The sequence below is a fragment of the Mastomys coucha genome, unplaced genomic scaffold, assembly GCF_008632895.1.
Source record: "Mastomys coucha isolate ucsf_1 unplaced genomic scaffold, UCSF_Mcou_1 pScaffold13, whole genome shotgun sequence".
Classification (NCBI taxonomy): Eukaryota; Metazoa; Chordata; class Mammalia; order Rodentia; family Muridae; genus Mastomys; species Mastomys coucha.
The window spans coordinates 21,291,544-21,314,765 of record NW_022196895.1 but is presented as its reverse complement, the minus strand read 5'-3'; the positions used below and the strand labels follow the sequence as shown (position 1 = coordinate 21,314,765).

The 23,222-nt window shown below is 44.7% G+C and overlaps 1 protein-coding gene across 5 annotated transcripts in view; it reads right to left on the bottom strand.

Moving 5' to 3' along the window:
- Fhod3 (formin homology 2 domain containing 3) overlaps positions 1–23,222 on the bottom strand; it is a 421,283-nt gene that overhangs the window by 47,274 nt on the left and 350,787 nt on the right. For all 5 annotated transcript variants that reach the window (XM_031365152.1, XM_031365155.1, XM_031365151.1 and 2 more), the window contains 2 exons: positions 21,626–21,837; positions 1,622–1,903 (listed from right to left, as the gene is read on the bottom strand). In XM_031365152.1, the coding sequence (XP_031221012.1) occupies positions 1,622–1,903; positions 21,626–21,837 (494 nt within the window). The remainder of the gene's footprint in view (positions 1–1,621; positions 1,904–21,625; positions 21,838–23,222) is intronic.

Genomic DNA, 23,222 nt, shown 5'->3' with positions numbered 1-23,222 from the left:
GTTGCTTTGACTCTGTTGTTAGACACTGTGAACAATGTAAAATTTTCGGAGCCAGTAAGTCCCCACAAATGAACTAATCCTCTTCTCAATCCTCAAGTGAAGCGGAAAAGTCACCAAAAGCTCCAGTTGCTACATCTGTACACTTGGAGCCCACTTGCTCTTCGTGGAAAATGAATACTAGGCTCCTGGAAACTCAGCGGCTGCATTTTTCCAAAGTTGTTCCTTTTTGGGAGAAAGTTCCTTGGCTTAGTTTTCCTAATCTAACTTGTTGATATGCTGAGACCAAAAATGATGAGTAACACTCCTAACACTATTCATAATGCACAAAAATCAGTTACCAAGAACTTACCTTGTGATCATAATTCTGTTAAAATTGAGTAATACATCTAGAATTTGGAGATAACTGTTTTAATACTTGGAGGACATGAAATAGTCCTTCTTAGCACATGTAAATGCCAAACAGGCATGAGATTTTTAGTGCATTAATTTCTAAGATATAAACTAATGGTCTTGGATTCCTTCCTAAGTTATAACTTAGTGATATGTTATATGCAAAAATCACATTCAGTAGTATGTTCTAACTGGGAAAACCATAAACAATAAGGATTTTAGACTAAGTTATTGGCAGATCTGTTGGGAGAGAGTGTAGTTTCATTCATTCTCTAACTCTTCTGAGTTTCAGAGACTGTATTCTCAATGTTGTAACCTATGCGACTCAACAGTGCCTGGCTCAGAGCTCAGAATGGCAAGGGGAGCCTTGGGATTGAGTTTGTGCTCTGGTATATGGTTCAATGAAGGCTAAAGCATGGTCCATTCTTCTGCTGATAAGGAATGCTGGGTTTTATCACCTTGATGGCTGACAAGTCATGGATAGGAAAACTAAACCCAATGCTGTTATGGGTAGTATGAATAACCCTTTGAGCCAAGTTACTAAAAGCCCAATGAGATCCTTAGGGTCTAGATATACAACCTAATATTCTGCTCAGTCCCTAACTATAAAATTCTCAGCCGTAACTGAATTCAATGGATTCCAGGGGTAATACTGAAAAGAGAATTATAGAAGGAAAATCACATAGGTTACTTTTATGAGTGGGCCTAATATAATGTATACAACCACCTCAAGCCTGTATGTACTGGTCCAATATGTCAACATTACCTCCATGTGCTATGAACCATGCTGTTTTATAAGCACTAATTCAATTTGTTTCATATATCTATTCTGGCTGTGTTTTTTTTTTTTAATATACTTCCCTCAAACAAGTCTTCTAAAGGAATAGATGGCATCAAAACCTGCCTAAACTTCAAGCAGAAATTGGAACGCACCAAATTTGCCATCATCAACACTGAAACCAATAAAGGGAAACTAGTGGTTTCTTTCCTACATCTTGTTCCTCAGCACAATTCTACCATCCAGACCTTCTTCACCACCTATGGAACTAAGAGATCCCACAGCATAGGAGGACCCAGAGCCAGAGGTCTAGTGGGAAGCTGCTGGCTGACTGGCACCATGGGACAGGTGACACAGCTGAAGGAGTGAGCAATTCTCACAGGTCGCCTTGGCGGGGTAGCCTAGGCTCTAAAACAGCAGAGCCTCTGCACATGGAGAAGGGGTTCCATTTACCAGTCGCCCTGTCTTCAGACAGTTTGTCTTCCTTCTCTTCCCTTTCCAAGGTGCTGCTGGAGGATGAGATGCTGGAGGCGGCGGAACAGTTGTCCCTCTCATTCACCTCTTCGTTTTGCCTCTCCTTTTCACTCAGTGAAGCTCTTTCCTCAGGCTCTAGCTCCAGCACCGGCTCTTCTTGGCTCTCTGCTCCCCTGTGGGCAGATGCTATGTCCTGGCTGGCTTCATCAGCACCCTGCCTGGCTTCCGCCTCCAGTTCAGGCTCGTGGTCCTTACCACTTACTGATGGAGACAAGAGTAGAGATTACATTAAGAACAGATTCTTCTGGAAGGCAGGGGTCACCCAAACATTAGTTCCTTTGGGAAAGGTCTAAAAGTAGCCGCCCCCCCCCAGAATCATTCCTTTTCTGTGGTTATTGAACCAATGGTCAGCTGCTATAAACAATACTGTGTGGGTGATGTGTAAGTCCATTTTAGAATGTGGCTATTAGGCATGCCAGCTTCAGTGAGCTGAGCCTCAGAAACTGGAGCTGTCATAACAGCAACACAAAAGATGTCAGAGGGCTGAGAAACCTGAGGCTCCCACTTGTACCACTAGCATCACAGATGGGAAGGGCCTTGTGGTACGGATATAGGTAGCCTCTAGAAGCTGACAGTGAAGTGTGGCTGGCAGCCAATAATGAACAGGGACCCGATCTACAAGTGCAAAGTAATACTGAGTGAGTCTGAAGGATGAGTCCTCCCAGGTCTCCTGATCAGAGCCCAGCTGGCCACAGGAACCTAGCTGAGCAATGCTGAGAAACTCCAAGACAACATACAGGAACTATTTTCAGTGATGATGTTTTGGGCCATTTCTTATGTAGCAGCATAAAATGAATGTAATGTCTTTGTGGGGGAAAGCAGCAAAACCCACAGTAAATCAAGCTGACCTTCAAGCTGCATTCCAAAAAGCATTCTGACATTGGAGGCTAGCCCAGAGAGGCTGATCCCCCTGGGATCGGACGCTCAGATACTGCATGCCCAGTGGCATAAAGTTAGCCCTTCAAGGAATCACTTGTGTCTCACTTTGGAGAAGCCTGTGTCTACAATCTTGTGTGCACAATTGTCCTTTACATGGATGTCTTTCTTCTCCATTCAAGCCTATGCTTAAATCTATAACCCCTTTCTTAATAAACTCCAACTCTGCTTCGTAACAGATATTCTTAAAGTATTGGGCTGGAAAGATGGCTTGGCGGGTAAGAGCACTTGTTGCTCTTGCACAAGACCTGGGTTCAAGTCCCAGTCTCCACAATGGTGGCTCACACCCTCTGTAAACCTAGTTTTAGGAGATCCAAGAGGTATGCATATGGTGAACATATATACATGCAGGCTAAGTATTCATATCCATAAAGTTAAAATATTTTAAAGTATTAGGTAGGATGGCTTATGCCTGTAGTCCTGGCACTTCAGAAGTGAAAGCAAGAGGATCACTGAGTATCTGTGACTATCAGGGCCACATAGTAAGCTCCATATCATCCTACAAGACTCTAAAAACAAAACAAAACAAAACCCCACCACCAACCAAAACAAACAGAAACAACAACAACAACAACAACAAAAAAAACCCTTAAATAAAGGGACCACTCATGGGCAAAGGCCTATTTGTAAAGCATCAAAAACTAGAAACACATTGCTAGAGTCAAGGTAAAATGCTCACACTCCATGGTGCAGCGAAATGGCTCCATCTGCCTCATGCCTGGTTTTGCTGAGCAAAGCTCTCAGCTAAGAGAACTTTGCACAAGTAACAGAATGACTGAGAATACACAAACCTCCAGCCAAACGCCATCTGGATAGGCCAGATGAGGCTGGGTCACTCCTAACAGCAACTGCCCTGGGCTGGATGAGGCTACACTGCTAGGATTCTGCCAGTTCCTAAAGAATGTGTGCTCAAGTCCTGAGTGTATGTATGTGCACACACAGGCACGCACACGGACACACACACACACACTCAAGGTGATGAAGACATTCAGACAGGAACTAGAAGAGATCTGTCCAGACCCCATAAAACAAGTGGATCAATCAATTTACTTGCTTGTTCTGTCTCCCCCAAGCCCCCTCTCCCTGGAGCATACTGCTGCTTTCAGGGTTGGGGAGAGATGGCCATAGGTATGCAGGCCTGGCCTTTTAGCCTATCAGTGAGCCAAGCCCTGCTTTGACCACAAGGAGGAAAACAGTTCTCACTGGGCAGAGGCCCAACCATCATCAATTTCTTAGCAAGAAGTCACTGAGGACAGCATCCCATCCCTGTGCCCTGTGTTCTTCTGAGAATAGAGCAGGGAGGTGCCTTGGGAGAGGACAGATGGAAGGAGCAGAGGAAGGGTAGAAAAGGGAAGAACTGTAGACTCTTCTTAATGTTCTGGGTACTTCGCAGCCACCAGAGAAGATATCCTGTGTTGATCCCACTGTGCCCTTCAGGCAGGAATTAGGGTGGCATAGTGTGTACCTTCCTCCTGCCTGGATGATGTTCACTCATACATTCATCCCTGGGGTCTCTAACCTAGCACAGGAGCCTAGTTCAGAGCCCAGAGGCTGTCCCCAAAGATGTCACATCCGATAACAGCAAAGGGTAACGAAAAGCCACATCCCTTTGAGTTCACACGCCTGAGAAGAGGTATGCCATACACTGTCCCTCAAAAGTAGCACCAAGGCTTTGCTCATGGGAAAGGCTGGGTACGCCCTTTGGAGACATCCTTTTGGGTGTAGGAGAATCTCAGTGCTGATTTCTTTTTTTCATTTGATGATATACTCTTTAGTAGAGAGATACACCCCTCTGTGTGAGCTTTACAAGCCTGGCAGATGTGGAACATGAGCAATGGTGGTATCATGATGGGGCTGACAGAAAGCATATGTGTACATGCACGCTGACTTCAGAATAGCCACATCAAAATGAAAATGTGTTTGCCAACAGCCTAGCATGTGGCATGCACTTGGGCATTCATGGCGAGCATGTGGGGGACCTGGACAAGGGTGTCTTCCTGTGGCTCTGTCCACGGCAGGGTGAGCCAGGACAGCTTACCAGCCCCTGGAGACTTACCAAAGGAGAGGCTGCTGGATGCTTGACTGCAGTTGGCTCATTGTTTCATCCCATTTAACCTACAGGACTCAGACAGCCATACAGTCCCTGGTTGGCCAAGGGTTGTCCAGACAGATGTGTTAATAGATGTGCTAGCCACACACTCTTGGGAAGAAACAACACAATGCCATCCAAATATATCAAAACCTAACTGCATGAAGCCTGGGCCACTAATATGTGATTCCAAATACTGGGGAGAGGAGGCGTTCTTCTCGTGGACCTGTATGGAAACAGTCAACTTCAAAGTCACCGCCTGCCTAGAGCATGTGCCTCAGTATCCACAGGGTCTGACGATAAATCTTTGGCATGTGAGGCTGTCCTGAACAATTTATGAGCATATTAAGTGCTGGTCAGACACATGCAAGTGAAGCAAAACAAGCAAGGGATTAAGAATCAAGGCAGCAAACAGGAATGGAGGCTTGTTCCTGTGAGCATGAAATAAAACAACGGTGATGCCCAACCTTACTGCCCTCTGCCTTTAGAAGCTTACCATACAATAAGGCATAGGATATAAAGCCCTAAGTGCAATGGTCAGGGTCTTGTGTGGACCAGCACCTGCAGGGGGTGACTGGCAGATCTGGTGGGAAAAGTAGGCTCATGGTAGACCCTTCTCTAGTCACAGTTAGAACAAAGTTCCTGAAGGACTACATCTTCTCTTCTTCCATCTGAGAGGGCCCCATCTGCCTCAGGAGCTAGTACTGCCTCACAAAGTTCCTGTCACTCCTGGTCAATCTAAAGGAGGCACCTACGAAGACCCAGAGACACGACAGCAAATTCCATAGTGTTCTCTCTCTTCTTTGATTTTCTCTTTAATCGGGGCTTCTCTTACTGACACCTCCATACATGCAGGCACGCTTTTGGGGTTATGTTTCCTATGAAGGGCATCTTGCCCTGCAGACAGGGGAAGTATCCTCCACCCCAGAGGCTTTGGAACATACAGGAAGCACGGACATCTTCAGGAAATGAAGGTTTTCATCAACACCAGGGGTGAAAACAGCATTTTTACCTCCAAGCCACTACTAGTCTCAGTAGTTAACAAGAATTTCTCTAGTCCAACAATGATGTCAGTGGTAGCAAATACACTGATGACCAATCAGTCGCACTCTGACATCAATGACACATGCACAGGGCCAGAGATCCTAAAATCCTGCATGGCAAGGCACATGAGCTCTACTGTCCCACAGGCACAGCACAGTGCCAGCCATTTAGCTCCTACTACCCAATATACAACAGCTAACAACATCCTGCATGTTTTGATATTAACAGCACTGTGCACTGGGAAGGAGGTACGCTAGGAAGGTGGTACCCGGGGAAGGCGTAGCAAGGTGCTTTCATGAAGTCCAGAAGGGAGGTGTAAAATCCCTACATCAAAAGGACATTTAAGCAACGTCTCTTGATGGTGTGAACACGCTAAGCAGGTGAAAGAGGACATGCGGAAACCTGGAGTACATGCTATGTGGAAAGAGTCGAAGATGCTCAGTGAGGTTCAGCTCAGAGTGCAGAGGGAGCTAGTCAGCCATCTAGAGCAAAGATGATTGACCTTGCGTACTTAGAAATGCATCTGAGCACTTCAGATAGAGAGCAAATGTCTTTTGTTGTTGGCTACAAGACCCCCCTCTCCCCCTCTCCCCCCCACCCCCGTCTATGCCTATGTCCGGCCGAGCGCCCCTCCTATGGGAATAGCTGATCTTTCCTGTAAAGCTAAGGCTGAGGCTCCAATCAGGATGGAATAGTCAGGAAGCAAACCCTGCAGCTGATGAGACTGGGCAGAAAGAAGAAAATGTCAGCCAAGGCACCTCTATAGGGGAGGACTGCAAATAAGATTCCAGAACTAAGTACCCCATGGGGACAGTTTCCCTACCGAGATCAGCTTGGGGAAGGACTATGTTGAGTTTGAGGAGAACAGCGACTGTCAAAACCCTCTGAGGCATACTTACTGGGCATTTTATATAAAATGTTTGCTGAGATCTTCCTGACCCCTCCATAGGGATGGCTCTATGATAACCCTAAGGAGGCCAAAGCAGGGGGCTGGGAATGTGCAATTCTGTTGGTAGAGTATTTGCCTAGCATGCATAAGGCCCTGGGCTCCATCCTTAATACCATATTAAAATTAGATGTCATAATGTATACCTATAATCCTAGTATTTGAGGGGTAGATCCAGGAGGATAAGAAACTGGAAATAATGAGCTCCATAGTGAATCAGAGGCTATCCTGAACTACATAAGACCCTGTTAGAGAGTCATGCCTACGGGGGCCAGCCCAGATAGTGAAGTGCTTGATGTACAAACATGAGGACCTGAGTCCATCTCTTCAACACCTACATAAAAAGCATTACACATCTGCAGAGCAGTGCTGGGAAGACAGAGACAGGGAGATCCCTACAACTATCTGGCTAGCCAGCCGAGCTGAATCAGTGAGCTCCGGGTTCCATGAGAGGTTCTGTCTCAAAAAATTAGATAGAAAAAAAAGTGAGAAAGAAACTCAAGGCTGGGACATCACAGTGGGACAGGGCAGAAGGGCCAGGGTGTTACCTCCTTAGCCTGTTGGATTCATAAGGATCCCACTCTGACCCTGGCACTATACATAATAAAGCAGGCATCCAGGGCAGGGGCTGCCAGGGCACCATGCACTTGCTATCACATCCTGGTTAGAAGGAGGACATGCAACTCTGCCTGTATCTCAAGAGCTGTGCGGGGCGGGGGGGGACTATAAGAGGTGCTAGGCACACTCACTTTCTCCAGCAGGATCCATCAGGCAGGGAGGGGCTGGCAACATCCAAGGAGCCCACGAGTGAATGTGTCTCACTGGACTGCAGCCCAAGCAGACAGACACAACTCAGCATCGCCAGGACACACTTAGGAAAGACTAGAAAAATGTGCTTGGCCAGAAGCACGCTGACCTGATTCTGAGGGTTGAAAATGGATTTCAAGGTTGGAAGCAAGGATATAGGGAAGAGGGGAAAAAAAACCGTATCGGTTAAAGAATGGGATCATGTATCATTTATGCAAAGTTGGAGAAATAACTGGAAAGGGGATCACTGGTACCACAAGGGCCCTGGGCATCACTCAACGGATCCCTCTTTCAGTTTTGTTCACTGTTAGTGTCTGTTTGAGTACATGTGTACACCTGCCACAGAGTGTGTGTGGAGATCAGAGAACTCCGTGAAGTCAGTTCTCTCCTTCCACCTTTACACATGGGTCCCAGGGATCAAACTCAGATCATCAGGCTTGTTACAGTAAGCCTCTCTGTCCACTGAGCCATATCACTGACCTTCAAGGATCTTTCTACACCAGAGAAACAACCATTATAGGAGCAAGGGAGGCTGAGGAGCCAAGAGTCCCAACAACATGAGAAGCCACAGAGAGGAAGAGACACCTTGTTCCTTGTTCCTTATTCTGTGGACACAAAAGTCTATGCTATCTTGTACATCACAGAACTGAAGAAACAAGGGAAGGAAGGAAAGACCCAGGTATGGTACCAGCTCCTCCTGGGTTCCAAAGGCAGCTGAGCAGAGGCCTCTAGAGCTCAACACCACTTCCTCATGGGGTCTCCAAGACCTCTGCTGCATGTTGGGCCCCACTTAGCCCGAAGTAAAAAACAAAAATTACTATGTATTAAGCATCTGTCCCACCCTAAGGTTGCTCTAGGAAGTTTATTAATGTCAACCTATTTAATTTCTCCATTCATAATATAAAGTGAAGATTCATGTCCCCATATAGGAAGAGAGAAAGCATCTTTGAATAAACAGCTTGGCCAGGACTATACAATGAGCTAAATACAGGAGCACTCACCTTTGCCAGGCTGCCTCCAACTCTACCTCTAGGGCTGGCAAGCAGGGAGACTAGAAAAGTTAAACCAGTGCCCCATGTACCTGGCTGACTTGCATAGGTTGTCAGCAACCCTTTCCATCCTGTGGTTTCTTCTCCTGCTTATGGTTCTTAGCAAATGCCAATCACTCACCACAGTCCTGCAAGCCTAGTAGTAAAACCATTTCCTATTTTCCCTAGCTCCTTCCTTGGGGTATGCTTGACAACCTCTGATGGCCCCTTGTCCTCCCCACACCTCTGCCAGCAACCTTTCTCTAAACATCTCCCCTGAGTCTAGACCACTGTCTTCCTGTAGGATCTCACTGACAGGTAGAGCACAGAGGATGATGCTGGGTCTCTAACCCAGATCGACCTGCCCCATGTCCTAATCGCAGGTTCTGCAAGGTGGAAGTTGACTGAGCTACAAAGAAGAAATATGTAAATATTTCTGAAAACCAACAACATACAGTGGGCAGGGACGTGTCAATGGCTGCTTTCATCAATGTCCCCAGTAGCAGAGTCCAATGTCTACTTATAAGATCTAGATTCAGTCAATCTCTGGGTAGCTTCAATCAGTTTTGGTCTATGATAGTGTCTTGATGGCTCTGCCAGGAACTTGGCTTTCAGGCAGGTCTTATGAAACTATGGATGGGGCCAGCCAGTTCTATAACATCTGCTCCAACACTGCACATTCCAGGGACCTCCCTAGTTTAAAGCTAATAACTAACACCATCAACTTGAGACTTGAGGTTTAATCGCATAAATCTGAGAAAGGTCCCAGGAGAAAATGCTCACAACTTTAAAAAATTCTTTAGACTTTGCCTTTGGTGTTAGGCCAGCTCTAGCTGAGCTGTTCATGAAGATTTATCTAAAGCAGGCTTTCTCTGCTCCAGTACTGTGGACATTTAGGGCCAACCAATTCCTTGACATGGGTAAGTATTCCTGCAGATTACAGCATCCATAGCCTTCTGATTTCTTCTCACTAGAGAACCTTAACATCACCCCCCCCCCAACCTTCCCAGCACTGTGACAAGCAAAGATGTCTACAGACACAGCCAAATGTCTCCAAAGTATAAAATCACCACAAAATGGGATCTGTGCACAGGAATACTTTCATTAGTTGAGTGCTAACTCAGCTATGCAAGTTTCACAAAAGTAGTGTGCTGTCGGGGGTGGAGCCATGACTCAGCAGTTAAAGAGTACTGACAGTTCTTTCAAGACTGGGGTTTTGCTCCCAGCACCCACATGGTGGTTCAAATTCTTCTATAACTCCAGTTCCAGGCAACCCAATGCCCCTTTCCAGCTTCTGTGGGCACTGCAGGCATGTAGTACACATAAACTAATGTAAGCATAGAGACACATTAATATTTTTAATGTAACATGTTATCACAGCGTTGTTTCAAATTTTAGAGCCAAATACCCAAAGTTTATATCTAAGACACTCTACGTTACCTCTAGAGTTGCCACTCTATAGACCAGGTAACTGCCCCATCCCACCCCCCCAGTCCTAACCATCAAGATTTCCTCATTTAGCAACAGTAGAACTCAGTATGAAGTTCAACCCTTGCACTTGTAGGCTGTGTTATATCGCCAAATCTATATTCGGACACTCTTAGATCACACTCAGCTCCTCATGTTAGTCATACTCCAAAGAGCTCACAAGGATAAAGAAGAGCTCAAGAAATGACAGCAAGAGCCACCAAAGCAAAACCAGGACCTTTAATGATAGGTGGATTCAAGTGCATCATGCATTTGGGCTTGGTGTTAGAGAAGATCACAAGTGCTTTGGGTATGATCATTTCTAGGCTGGACATTCAACACAGTGGTAGAGTGCCTGGCTACTTTTTGTGAGGTCTTGGTTCAAAATGCACAGCCCCCCTACACACACAATACACACACGTACACACACACACACACACACACACACACTCACTCATGCACCAAGCACATACGCACCCGTGCACTCATATAGCTGGGGAGATAGCTCAGTCCTGTCATGCATTCAAGCACAAGGACCTCAATTCAATACCCAGAATCCACATTAAAGCTGGGCATGCAGGTATGTCCTCATAATCCTAGTGCTAGAAAGGCTGAGACAGGCAGATCTCTGGAGCTCTCTGGCCTGCTAGTGTAGCTTATGTGAGAGTGAGCTAGGAAACTCCATCTCAACAAACAAGTAGGATGACAAACTGAAAAATGACATCTGACACTGACATCTGACCTCCATATGCATGTGCATGTGTTCCCTAATGCACATGCACATGTACCCATAAGTTTTTATACATTATAAAACCTAATACTGCTGCAGGCCGGCCAACCTCAGCCTCTTTCAACCCGCGGGAGAAACAGGGTTCTGGTACAGGTCGGCAAGGCATTGGCGAAGAAAAAATAACAGACACGACACAAGGAAGTGCAGGATCTAAATGTATTTCTCAAAATGGCATCAGACTTTTACAGTCATTATAAAAGAGAAAAGAAAAATCTGGCAGCTCAGCGGTCAGGGTATATCTGAGGCCATCTGGGTCTAAAACAGCAGCCATCTCCTCTGGAGCGGTGCAGCACCCCTGGGCTCTGAGCACGCTTGTGCCTGCTCTGGCCCAGCCAGAGTCCCAGGGGGCGGGGGGGGGGGGCAGGCTGCGGGTGAGCCAGCCAGGAGGGTAGAGGCTGGAATCTGGAATCTCTGCAGTACACTCTCTCTCTCTCTCTCTCTCTCTCTCTCTCTCTCTGCTCAAGGTCCCACCAATCCTTAGTAAAGGCCCACTATGTTAATCTTTTGGGCTAGCAGAGACTGTCCCAGGGGTCTCATTCTTCTAATCCCTGGGAGTGATTCAACTGTTGTTCCTGACTGAAAAATTGACCTTGCCCTGGGATTATCAACTTCTATTTTGTAAGCTTCAATGCCCTACCCCCCTCATTATCTCTCTAACAATGCTGGAGGCAATTAGTCTGAATGTGTAACATTGCCTACGAAATTCCAAGCCCAGGGTTTGGCTAGGATGTTGGAACATGGGTGGAGGTCAAAGAGCAACATTTAATTTTGTTTAACTATTATAGTAAATCATATCTTGGGGGACACCTAGCATGCGAGACTATAGCAAGGACATATCTGGGCTACCTCTGAGTTAGGGGTTGCAGGAGACAGCTTCCTTGAAGCTTTTTGCCTCATAAACTACTGTCGCTCAAAATGTGCATGGCATAATATATTATATATATTATTTATATATATACATACACATACACATACATATCTAAAATTTCTATTCCCCTCTTCCTTCTCAGAGGACACTTCTAACTGGGAGTTTGATACTGTAGCATCACAAAATACAACAGCAGTAGCCAGTTTCAGGTTCAGTTACTGTGTGCTTGATAAAGCACAGTAAATATTCTATTTCATTCTATAAACAGAAACTGGACTGCTGTCCCAGGTCCTTGCACTGTTGATTGACCTACTGCTATTTTGAAGTCATGTGATAAGAGCCCAAACACTAGGTCCTGAAGACTTCCTCTGAACTATGTAAATGTCATCCCGAAAGTTAGACACACTGGGGCTGTTCTGGTTCCAGCAAGTTGAATGGGACAGACTCCAATCCTCACTCATCCTTGGACAAACTTTTCTTTAAGAGTAAGACATTTCCAGAAGCCTCTCTGGCCCTAGTGAAGCCTCAAACAGAAGCACCAAGGGCGTCAAAGGAGCACGCAGACATTAAGATGGGACAGTACTGCATAGCTGCGTCCAACAAATAAACTAATAAAGTTTATCTTTTTTTAATCAATAAGTTTTCAGGTCTCTCAATAATTCAGTCAACATCATAAATAGATGTTCTTCTGGGATCAAAGACAAAAATCTTTTGATTATTTGCTGTTATCTGTCATGGTCAAGGTACCATTCATGATACAAACAACTTACATATAAAAAATTATCTTGCCCAAAGTATTCTCCAGGTTCAAGTTGTCTGTTAAGTCACAGCAAGGAGACATCAGAAGATCAAACAACTAGCAGCTAGGGACAATATTAGCTCTCCGGGCCAGTATAATCTGACCAAGTATAATTAGAAACAGCTGGCCTGAGCCAGAGGCACAGCTGGACATCTTACCTCTAAATCCTCACCCACACAACTGTCCCCAACTTACATCTGTCACTTCTGGAAGTGGCTTTCCAGTTACTCTAAGACTCAGCAGTTTATCTGCATTTCTTAGCAAATAAATTCACAAAGAAGAAATCAAGGGTTAGCACGAAAGTCATTGGCAGGCTCGGAAACACAGTTCTTAGTCTTGAGCCTCGAGCATGTAGTATTTTCCTATAGTGGTTGAATAGACAAAGGGGCTATTTTAAGAAATAGATATACTTTAACTATCAATTTGTCCAGAACCATCCTCTCAGTTTTCTACTAGAGTGTCTAGATCTTTACAAAGAAGTAGTCCAGGGGCACTTGTCAACTCAATGGAGAAATGCCTCTTCAGGCTAGAGTTGTATAATCTACTCACGGGGAGTACCCTGGATAGCCATGGACATGTCCTCTACCTTTCCCAGATGAGGAACAGAAGGTCTGACACATCTGGGGGTGCCACCTTATAGACTTCCACACTGAATGTCCTCAGACAGGCACCTGCCAAGTCTTAGTATCTTAAGGAACTTAATGACAGAAGCATCTGAGAAGTAGGAGATACTTAACCCCAGGATCCAAAAGGACAAGGGTAGAGACACAGACTACAAATTTTTCCGAGGCAGATAACCATCAGAAGTAGACATGGGGTTGGGCGAAAGGGGAGTATGAAAATAGAGGGCTTGGCAGTAACTTTGAAAAACCTTCCACACAGAGGACAACAATGTAGCTACAAGAAAAATGAGACATGATGGTGAGGTAGTGAAGCAAGGAGAGGACCCTGGAGCAAGCAGCACATTCCTTCTGTAGATTATCTAAAAGATGTAGAGGAGATCAAAGAGGTTGCATCAGAAAAGTTATGAGAACCTTCTAGTATATCTATCGGGCTTGTTCAGAGAGGCTCCGATTTAGAAAGACTTAAAAGAAACATGTCCGTCTCAAACGTAACAAAATGCATTGCAGGGTCCCTGGTCCCAGAGGTGGCCTTACAGAATCAGGATTTTAGGGCGTATAAAACCAGCTTACTCACCTGTACTACAGCAGTGTATATGGGGCGTGGGTACATGTGATGGTTTGTATATGCTCAGCCTAGGGAGTGGCACTATTGGAAGGTCTGGCCCTGTTGGAGTAGGTGTGTCACTGTGGGTGTGGGCTTTAAAACACTCATCCTAGCTGCCTGGAAGTCAATATTCTGTTAGCAACCTTCAGATGAAGATGCAGAACTCCCACCTTCTCCTGCACCATGCCTGTCTGGATGCTGCCATGTTCCTGCCTTTGTGATAATGGATTGAACCTCTGAACCTGTAAGCCAGCCCCAATTAAATCTTGTTCTTTATAAGAATTGCCTTGTCTGTTCATAGCAGTAAACCCTATCTAAGACAGTACCCAAGGAAAAGTAGAAGTTAAGGACACAGCATTGTGGCTACTAAGGTCCTGAGCCAGGGACGGATGCCAGAAGGAACCTCAGATTATAACTTATGGTTACTTTCAAGGTCTTGGCTGTGGGCAGAGAGGCAGAAGACCCTCATTGTCCCAGCTCACAGAACCTCCTGCCTAGACCTGAAATCATCAGTATGAGGTTCCCGCCTTGAATAAAAGCCACTCATCTCCTGTAGCCTCCTATTGCAGGCAGGGACTCTTGCTCCTCACAGTCTCTTTATTAAACAAAACCAAGCAAATTAATTACTATTTCAAACATGATTTTTTTTTTTTTGCTTACCCTAAGTAGGCTTTAGGATATAAAATCCATAGTAAAGTTTGTTTAAAAACCATTGTCCTTCAGTGTTGGGTAACAACTGCCTCATGTTTGCCTCATGGATTCCTCATGGATTCCTCATGAGTCTACAGCCTGGCAAGCAGAGGCACTGAGAGCCCTTCTTCTGGAATTACTTTCTAAGGATATGTATAGAAAGAAATGTTCTTGGAAAACAGAAATTAGAGGGAGAGAGAAAGAATATGTACATGAGAGTGAGTGAGAATATCCATTTCACTCTCCACCATTCTGTGTCTCTGAGATGAGGGAAAGGTTTGCTTACAGCCCTATGCTCCAAATTCCTCTCATCAGGTTTCTCACAGTTATGTGTCTAGGCATCACTAGTCCATGTTCACATCACCATGGGAGCCAGGGTTGGGAAATATGGCACACAAGTGGAGGTTCTCTGCTACCTCTGGCCCTGTAAGCATAAAGTTCTCATCTCTGACCCTAGAGCTCCATGCTCTCATCCAGCATCTCTGAAGTTGTTGCAGCCCAGTCCATTAAAGGTGGAATAAAGTCCCAAAGCTTTCACAGTTCTTAACAACAGTTTCTAGGAGGTCATCATGTTGATCAGAAAGTGCTCACTTAGCCAGTTTTCCCAACACTATTTTGTGCTTTCTCTTTCCTTAAGGTTTATTCTTTATCTACCTCAAAAGACTCAAGACTTCAGTGTGCCAAAATACAGTACAAGAAAGGCCTGGGGAGATAGTCCAATGGTTAAAAGCACTTGCTGTTTTTGCAGAGGACCCAAGTTCAGTTCCAAGCACCCACATGATATTTCACAGCTGTCTGTAGTGCAGTTCAAAGAATCCACTACGCTCTTCTAACCTGTTCAGGTACTACACGCACATAGTATACACATACAATATCATGTGGAACATACATAAAATAAAAATAAACTTTCAAGAGAATAATATGGCACAAGAAAAACATTGCAAGCCACTATCAAACTGTTCAAGGAACAATGTGTTGCATTTTCCAGTCAACTGTAGATAGGTGTAAAGACTTTCAGTAGGCATCTACGACAGAAGAAACAGAGCCCTGGCCTTCAATGGAGCTCCTGATGGAGTTGGTCAAAGGAATGAAATGGCATCGAGTAGCAGGTGAGGAATGAGGAGGAAGTACAGGCTCCAGTCCCACAGACACAGGAATCAAGTTTTCAGCCAATAAATATAACACTGGGCTGAAGGCATCCAAAAGTTTCATGCTCACAAACCAGCAAGTATGAGGCCGACGACTGACACTGTTCCACAGCTGCTAGACCAGGTAGAAACGGCACCAGATGTTTCTACCTCATGCCACATGGATTAGGTAAACTAGGACAGTACCTATAATCTGAAGGAGACTCAAACAGCACACAACAAAGGTGACCATGACACACAGTTGATACTAATGATGACTACAGCCAAGATGATGGATGGATCATTTGTGAAATGATTATTCATTCAAATGGACTGAACATTTCATGACAGAATTGGATGTTTATACTTAATTTCCAGATGTCAGAAACCAAAGGCTATAGGAATTTTCTTAATTCCAGGACTTTAAAGGCATGGATCCAAGAAAGAAATATCAGTAAGCCACCCTCAAGAATTTCTACACTTTCTTCCAGGTGAATATGCAATTGGATTAGCCATGTCTCATATTCCCAGAGTCAAAAGTCCTTTGGAAATACCTTAAAGTCTAATTACAGATAGCAAAAGAAAGCTGATCACTGAATATATTTTTCTTGACATATATTTTATGTAGTATGTCCAGTGTTTCAGATGCACCCTCTAAGGTCTCATCTCTGGGCATACATGGGAAACAGCAAGGGTAACCTAGCCTTCATTGCATTGCCTTAGTAAGGCTTGTGGATAAAAGTCATTTATAAGTACTCAATAGGAACTGCCTTCATTAAGAACAGTAATTTCTTTTCATCTGGTCTCAGGAGGGCACTGTGTGTTTGTGGAAGGGAGCATAGTGGGAACAAGCTTCCCACTCCCCAAGGAGGGCCGTCAAGCCAAGACGCATCCCAGGGACCACCACCAATAGCTGGCTCTCAGGACAGCATTTTTTTCTTTACTCTGTTTCCATCAAATGCATTCCAAGAATATGACCCATTTGGTGGCAATACTTTGTGTATTAGTTACTTATCTCATTGGTACTTTGTGTGATCATCACTTGTCTCATTGACACTTAGATAGTTACTTGTGTCATTGATGCTTTGTGTGATAGTTGCTTGTGTCATGGGCACTTTGTGTGATAGTTACATGTGTCATTGATAGTTTGTGTCATAGTTACTTATCTCATTGATACTTTGTTTGATAATGACTTGTGTCATTGATGCTTTGTGTGACAGTCACTTGTGCTATTCATACTTTGTGTGATAGTCATTTGTGCCATTGATGTTTTGTGTGATAGTCACTTTATGTCATTGATTGTTTATGTGATAGTCACTTGTGCCATTGATACTTGTGTAACGCTTACTTATCTCCTTGCTCTGACAACTTAAGGAAGGAAGGGTTAGTTTGGTTCATGGCTCAAGGTGTCCATCACCTTAGGGAAATCATGGTGGCACGACCTGAGGCTGTGGGCCACATGCTGCATCCACAGTCAGACCACAGCAAGAAATGAATGGTAGGGTCCAGTTTTCTGTTTCTCTTTCATTGAGTTCAAGACCAAAGGCTGTAGGAGGATCTTCCCAGCATAACTAAAATTAACCTAATCCAGATGAACCCTCAAAGATATGCTAAGAGGCCCATCCCATAGATGATGCTAGATCCCATCAAGTAGACAGTTGAATTTAAGCACACTTAACTATCTGACTTTTTACTCACAGCATACATATTATTCCTTTTAATTCTCTGTAAAACTTTTAAAAAATCATATCAAAGAATTTTACACTAAAAGGAAATCTTCACTTTGATCAGTGAGGAGAACTTTGATTCCAGAGTCATCTGTAGGTTTCTTCAGAAGAACAAGAGGAAATAAACTTATCATCTACTCTGCTGTAAGCCCTCAGGTCTCAGTAAAATGGCAGCCTATCCAAACAATGGATGAAGAGAGATGCTTTGCCACATTTACCACAAGCTGGGGTTCGTTTTGCTAGCTACAGCACAGTGCCAGAACGAGCACATATAGATGCCATCACTTCATGAGAGTCTGCTAGTTTGACAAAAGAGGAAAAATACCCAGACCATGACAACAAAGACTAGGCAGTTTGGGGACACACATCTGCTATGAGCTGCAAAGGGGCCAGATGGAAAAATAATTTCAGCACACACTGGCTTGCTGGTAAGGCACAGTGGCATCATTTACACAAGGGTTACAGCATATTTAGCTGAAATTGCTGGATGGTACATATTGTTATTAGCACTTAGCCATCAGGTCTTCCCTTCTCAAGTATGTGCTTTGTAAGAGGAATGAGAAGACATTCAAATGCTTTCAACTCTCTCTTTTTTTTTATATTTTGAGACAGCGCCTTCTGCAGCCCTTGATCACAATGTGCTGCCAAGGTTAGCTTTGAACTCTTGATGCTAGTGCCTCTATCTCCCCTGTATTTGGGATTACATGTCTATGCCACCATGCCTGGTGCTTACACTTTTAAAAGTTCTCCAGAATCCAAGCAAATAATTGTAAGCTGGATGTGGGAGGAATGCCACAGCCTCTTTAGGTGGAGACAGGAAGGTTAGAAGTTCAAGGCCATTCTTTGCTACATAGAGAAGCCTGAAATCTATCTATGGTACATGAGACCCTGATTCAAACAGCTAAAATCAAATGTAGTAAGAGTAGCCACAAAATGACCTATCATCTTGAGCCATACATAGTTTAGTAACAAATACTAGTTTTTCCCTTTCTTATCAAGATGATTCTGAAATGCTGCTTTTGGTGTAAATATAGGAGAGAGGGTAGGCAAACAGATGGTATGGTGAAAACTAGAACAACACAAAGCATGGGCCACTGTGACTCTTCAAATGCTGGGATGCAGCTCCATCCGTGGACTCTTCTCCCAGCCCTGTCAGTGACAGCCAGCAGGAATCTTCCCTTGCATTTGATCCCCAGAAAACTATAGATGATGCCACCTCCTCTCTTATCCAAACACATGACCAGATACTCAACAGAAGGGAAGTGATGGAAAAAGAAGGGGTAGGGCATGGTGGAACAGTGAAATGCACTGTGGTCTTATGCTCTAGGAATGACCAAGGATGAAAAAGCCTGTCAACCCTTGGCACATGTGGAACACAACAGTGCCAGGTGTTCAAGGCAGGACACACATCTGGATCTGTGGTTATATATACATACATATATATATATAATTTTCCTCCAGATGTTGGAATATTATAAATACTGGGGATAGGCAAAAAGTTATTTTGGATATTTGAAAATGGGACCTGGTAGTAAGAAGAGACTAATAATAGAGGGCTACAGGGTATTTCAAAGAACATTAGTAGAGCGGAGGGTAGGGGTATTTAAATCTTTGTCACTTCAACTTTGGAGGTCTGTCATGAAGTCCCCAAAGCAGCAGGAAGTCCCAGCAGTTCTCATAAACATCTTTCTCTTATGGCATTCTCTCTAGACTGTTATCATCCCTAACTTGTGTGTAATCATGTGCCCAAGTTTGTGTGTTTGTGTGCAAATGTGTGTAAATGAGGGTCAGTGTTGGGTGTCTCCCTTGATTACTTTTCCATCTTAATTTTTGAAGCTGGATCTTCCACTGAACACAGAGCTCAACATTTGGCTTGTGAGCAGGCTCCCAGAACTCATTTGTTTCTCTCTCCCCCAATGCTTGAGGTTGATGTGTAACCATTACATCTGACTTTTTCATGCACATGGGGGATCCAAACTCAGGTTCACTGTGTTTGAACAGCAAACACTTTACTGACTGGGCTACCTCTCTAGACCCTCATTTCCAATCTAAAATACATGAGGACAAGGAAGTCAGAATGCATTGTGGCCCCACTGGTTCAGATTACAATTAATCAAAGTAGGAGACACACCCACCTATATCCTGAAAGACCCACTGATCCCCCTAGGGGAATGCCAACAACAGCACATGATACTTTATTTATGTACAGGTGTATAAATTCATCCCAGCTTTGTGTTTGATGAACCTCACTAGTGTGATTTTCAAACATTTCTACTTTCCCACTAAATAGGAAAACGACATTCACTCTGAAAGGCTCACTGGAAAAAGTTCATATTGATTAATATATATCACTAATATAGCAACATATATTTACATATATAAACAAACATGTACATATATGTACATATAGATATTTTATATGCATATACATATATACACACACATATATGTGTATGAATATATCTGATAGGGGTGTGTTTATGTATTTTATTTCCTGCGCTCTTCTGGGAGCTTAAAACACAGTTTTTTTCCTAGAGAGGATGGTCTCAGATTCAACTCTAGTCGGACATAATCCTTGAGGAACTGTCTTCTGCTGAAATCACTGAGTGATTTAAAAATCTAATGGCAAACACTATTTACAGATACCACCAATGCCCTGTTTGGGACTATCCTATATTTCATAGTTTACAACCTCATTTTCTAAACAGCTGGAAGTATACATTAGAGTTTAAAGTCCCCAGATTAAGCACTGAACCACAACTTTGCCAGGGGCAAGTTTTTTATATTGCCTGTGGAAATACCAAACACAGATAAAACAATGACCTTAAGGCAGTGTTTGGAAAGCTCAGAGTTGTCACAGAATGACCTGTCTTCTTCTTTGTGTGTATGTGTGTGTGTGTGTGTGTGTGTGTGTTGATTTGTTTTATTTTATTGGATTTTCTTTATTTACACTTCAAATGTTATCCCTTTCCAGGTCTCCCCTCTGGAACGCCCCCATCCCATTACCCCTCCCCCTGCCTCTCTGAGGGTGCTCCTTTACCTACCTACCCACTCCTGCCTTCCTGCCCTGGCATTCCCCTACACTGGAGCATTGAACTCCCTCAGGCCCAAGGGCCACTCCTCCCAACGAGGTCATCCTCTGCCACATATGTGGCCAGAGCCATGGGTCCCTCCATGTGTACTCTTTGGTTGGTGGTCCAGTCTCTGGGAGCTCCGGGGAAGGGGGGGGGGGTAGTATGACCTGTCTTCTCATACTCAGTCTTGGTGTTTTCAGACTGAAAGTACTCATCCGTGACTGGGCCATCTGCCTGGGAGAATCCTCCATGGAGTCAGAAACCACATAATGCAAAGTTAGGAGGCGGGACAGCCTGCTCCTGCCCAGTGGACCCTGAGCCTAGGAGAGCCAGCCAGCTGAAGGTTGGTTAGGTAATCAGTCTTGCCTTGCCTGGGGGACGCTGCGGGTGATGGTTAGCCAACCCTCCCAGAGTTGAAAGCCTAGTATCTCAGCCGCCTTCATCTGGCTGTCTGCATCAGGCTGCAAGCCATAGCACTCAGTGAAACCCAGCAGAGCTGGCGGCAGTGCTAGGAGCATATTGTGCAAGCGCCTGTGCTGGGAGTTGTGCTCTGTAGTAACATGAAAGAAAAAGGCCCCCAGTAAGCACTGCATGGAACAATCAGGAAGGCAGCTGGGGTTCAAGGCTGCAGTGAACAGCCTTGCAGGAGCTTGCTTTGCTTTACTTCCCCCACCCCCACTTCCACACACACACACACACACACACACACACACACACACACACCCCAAAACTCTGAAAAACCAAAATTCTCCACGGAGAACCTGCTTATCTTCACACAAGCTTGTGGCCATACAATGCACACACGTGCACACACACACACACACACACACACACACACACATGCACACATACAGAGAGACTCTATGAAAACAATTTTTAAATTTATCATCTATTGTCACTATATTTTAAGTTTGTTTCCTTGCTTTCATTTATTTTATTCCCATCAATTTAAAATGAGTCAATATTTAGGCTAAGAAGATTCCAAAGTGATCACCTTATTGGACAGAGCCACATATATGCAAATCATGAAGTACTAAATACCTGGTATTTACAAGTGTCAATGTTGGTCTAATTTTGCATAATCTCATGTTTCAATGACTACATGTGGGTGACTTTGATAAATAAATCAGTTTTATTTTCATCCACATGGCTCTGAAGACCTCTGCAGTGTCAGTGACAGCGCAGGCTGAAGTCACCCCAGAAACTTACCTGTCCTTATGTCTCCAGTCAGCTGCACACTGAACTCCAGAGGAAGCCTGTTGGATAGTGATGCTCAGCTTCCCCACCACTCGCCCAGCACTCACCTTGGGGGTACTGCAGAGTGGGTGGGGATGAAGGCACCGGGAGAGCCTCTTGTGTGTCAGCAGAGGAGGGACTCTGGCTTGATGGGGAAGGTGAAGCAGGGGCTGCCGCCAAACTCAGGTCCAAGGAGAGGTCAGCTCTGCCCCGGCTCACGCTCCGACTTCTCTGCTCCTTCTCCTGCGTCTCGGCTGCCAACTGCTCCAAGTATTTGTATCTGAAAGTTAAATTCCAAAGGGTTTCCGTAAAAAGAAAGAGGAGCCCGTGGCTGACGCTTGTTTATGGATGGAACACCTGCAGAGTGAGCTGGTTTCCTGATGCATGGAGCAGAGAGCACAGGGCTGACTGGAGGCTCAGTCTGCCAGAAGCATAGGCAAAGCCAAGATGCTAGTGATTAAAAACCCTGCATCATTCATAAGCAAGTGAGGACAAATGTCAACATCACACAATACCAGATCCTGGCTCACTGCTGCAGAATCTTCATGCCCCCTTTAGGATGCATTTCTACAAATAATAATAACAATAATAAACTAGCAAATAATGACCCCCGCAAAAGGCTCTGGCAGGGACAGCTGAGAACTGAACACCCCCGCCCCCCGTGGAGTTCACAGCTGTGAAGTGGGAGGGTTCCTTGGTGCAGCAGAGAGAAACGGTGCCCCCAAATACCAAAAGGGGGCTGCTTGGACTGAAGCCTCTCGGAATTCCTGAACCTGCTTCAACGCTCACAGCAATGCAACTGGAATTCACTTTGTTCTCTCAGCGTAGCCCATGGAAACTTTTTTATATTTTAAAATATTTCTGAGCAGGACTCAGACATCCAATAGCTTGGACCTGACGTCACATACAGTTTATTCATCAAAGTCAGTTTAAAAGAACAAAGATACATCTGTTTTGCATTGCAGGCAGGCAGAAACCCACTAACTGTTTATTAAGAACAGCTACCAATCATCTTCCTCATAGTGCACTTTATAGATCAGACCAAAATAGCTTTGAAAATAAGTGCTTCTTCTGTGTAGACACACAGAAACAATGTCTGAGTTAAGCTGTGGCAGGTCTCTGTCTTCCCAGGCTGTGTAGCAGCTTATGCAAAACCCATCACTCTGTGTCCATCCTCCGACTTAATGCTTCCTCACAAACAACACCTCTGCCAGCCACCAGGAGCTCCTCCCAGACACTCCTCATTCACCAGGATGACAAAGGCAGAGGGCATAAAGTCTTTAAAGTAATTTGATATTTAAGAAGCACATAACTGCGGCTGGGGAGGCAGCTCAGTTGGTCAAGTGCATGCCTGGCCAGGACTAAGAGCTGAGCTGGACCCCTGGGATCCACAGGTTAAGAGCCAGATACGGTGCCACGGTCTTGTAATCTTGGTGCTGGGAAATCAGAAAAAGGCAGATCTCTGAGACCAGCCTAGCATCCTGGGGCAGCTCAGGCCTGTCTGAGACACTGTCTCAAAAACAAGGTGGACAGCACCCAAGCACACCATCGTTAGAGGCTGACCCCTGACCTTGCCTACGAGTGCACACACAGAAACGTGCACTTCTTGTCTCACCCTTTAGGAGTGTGCGGCCTCCTCCTTCACCTTCAACCTTCTCCCCCCTC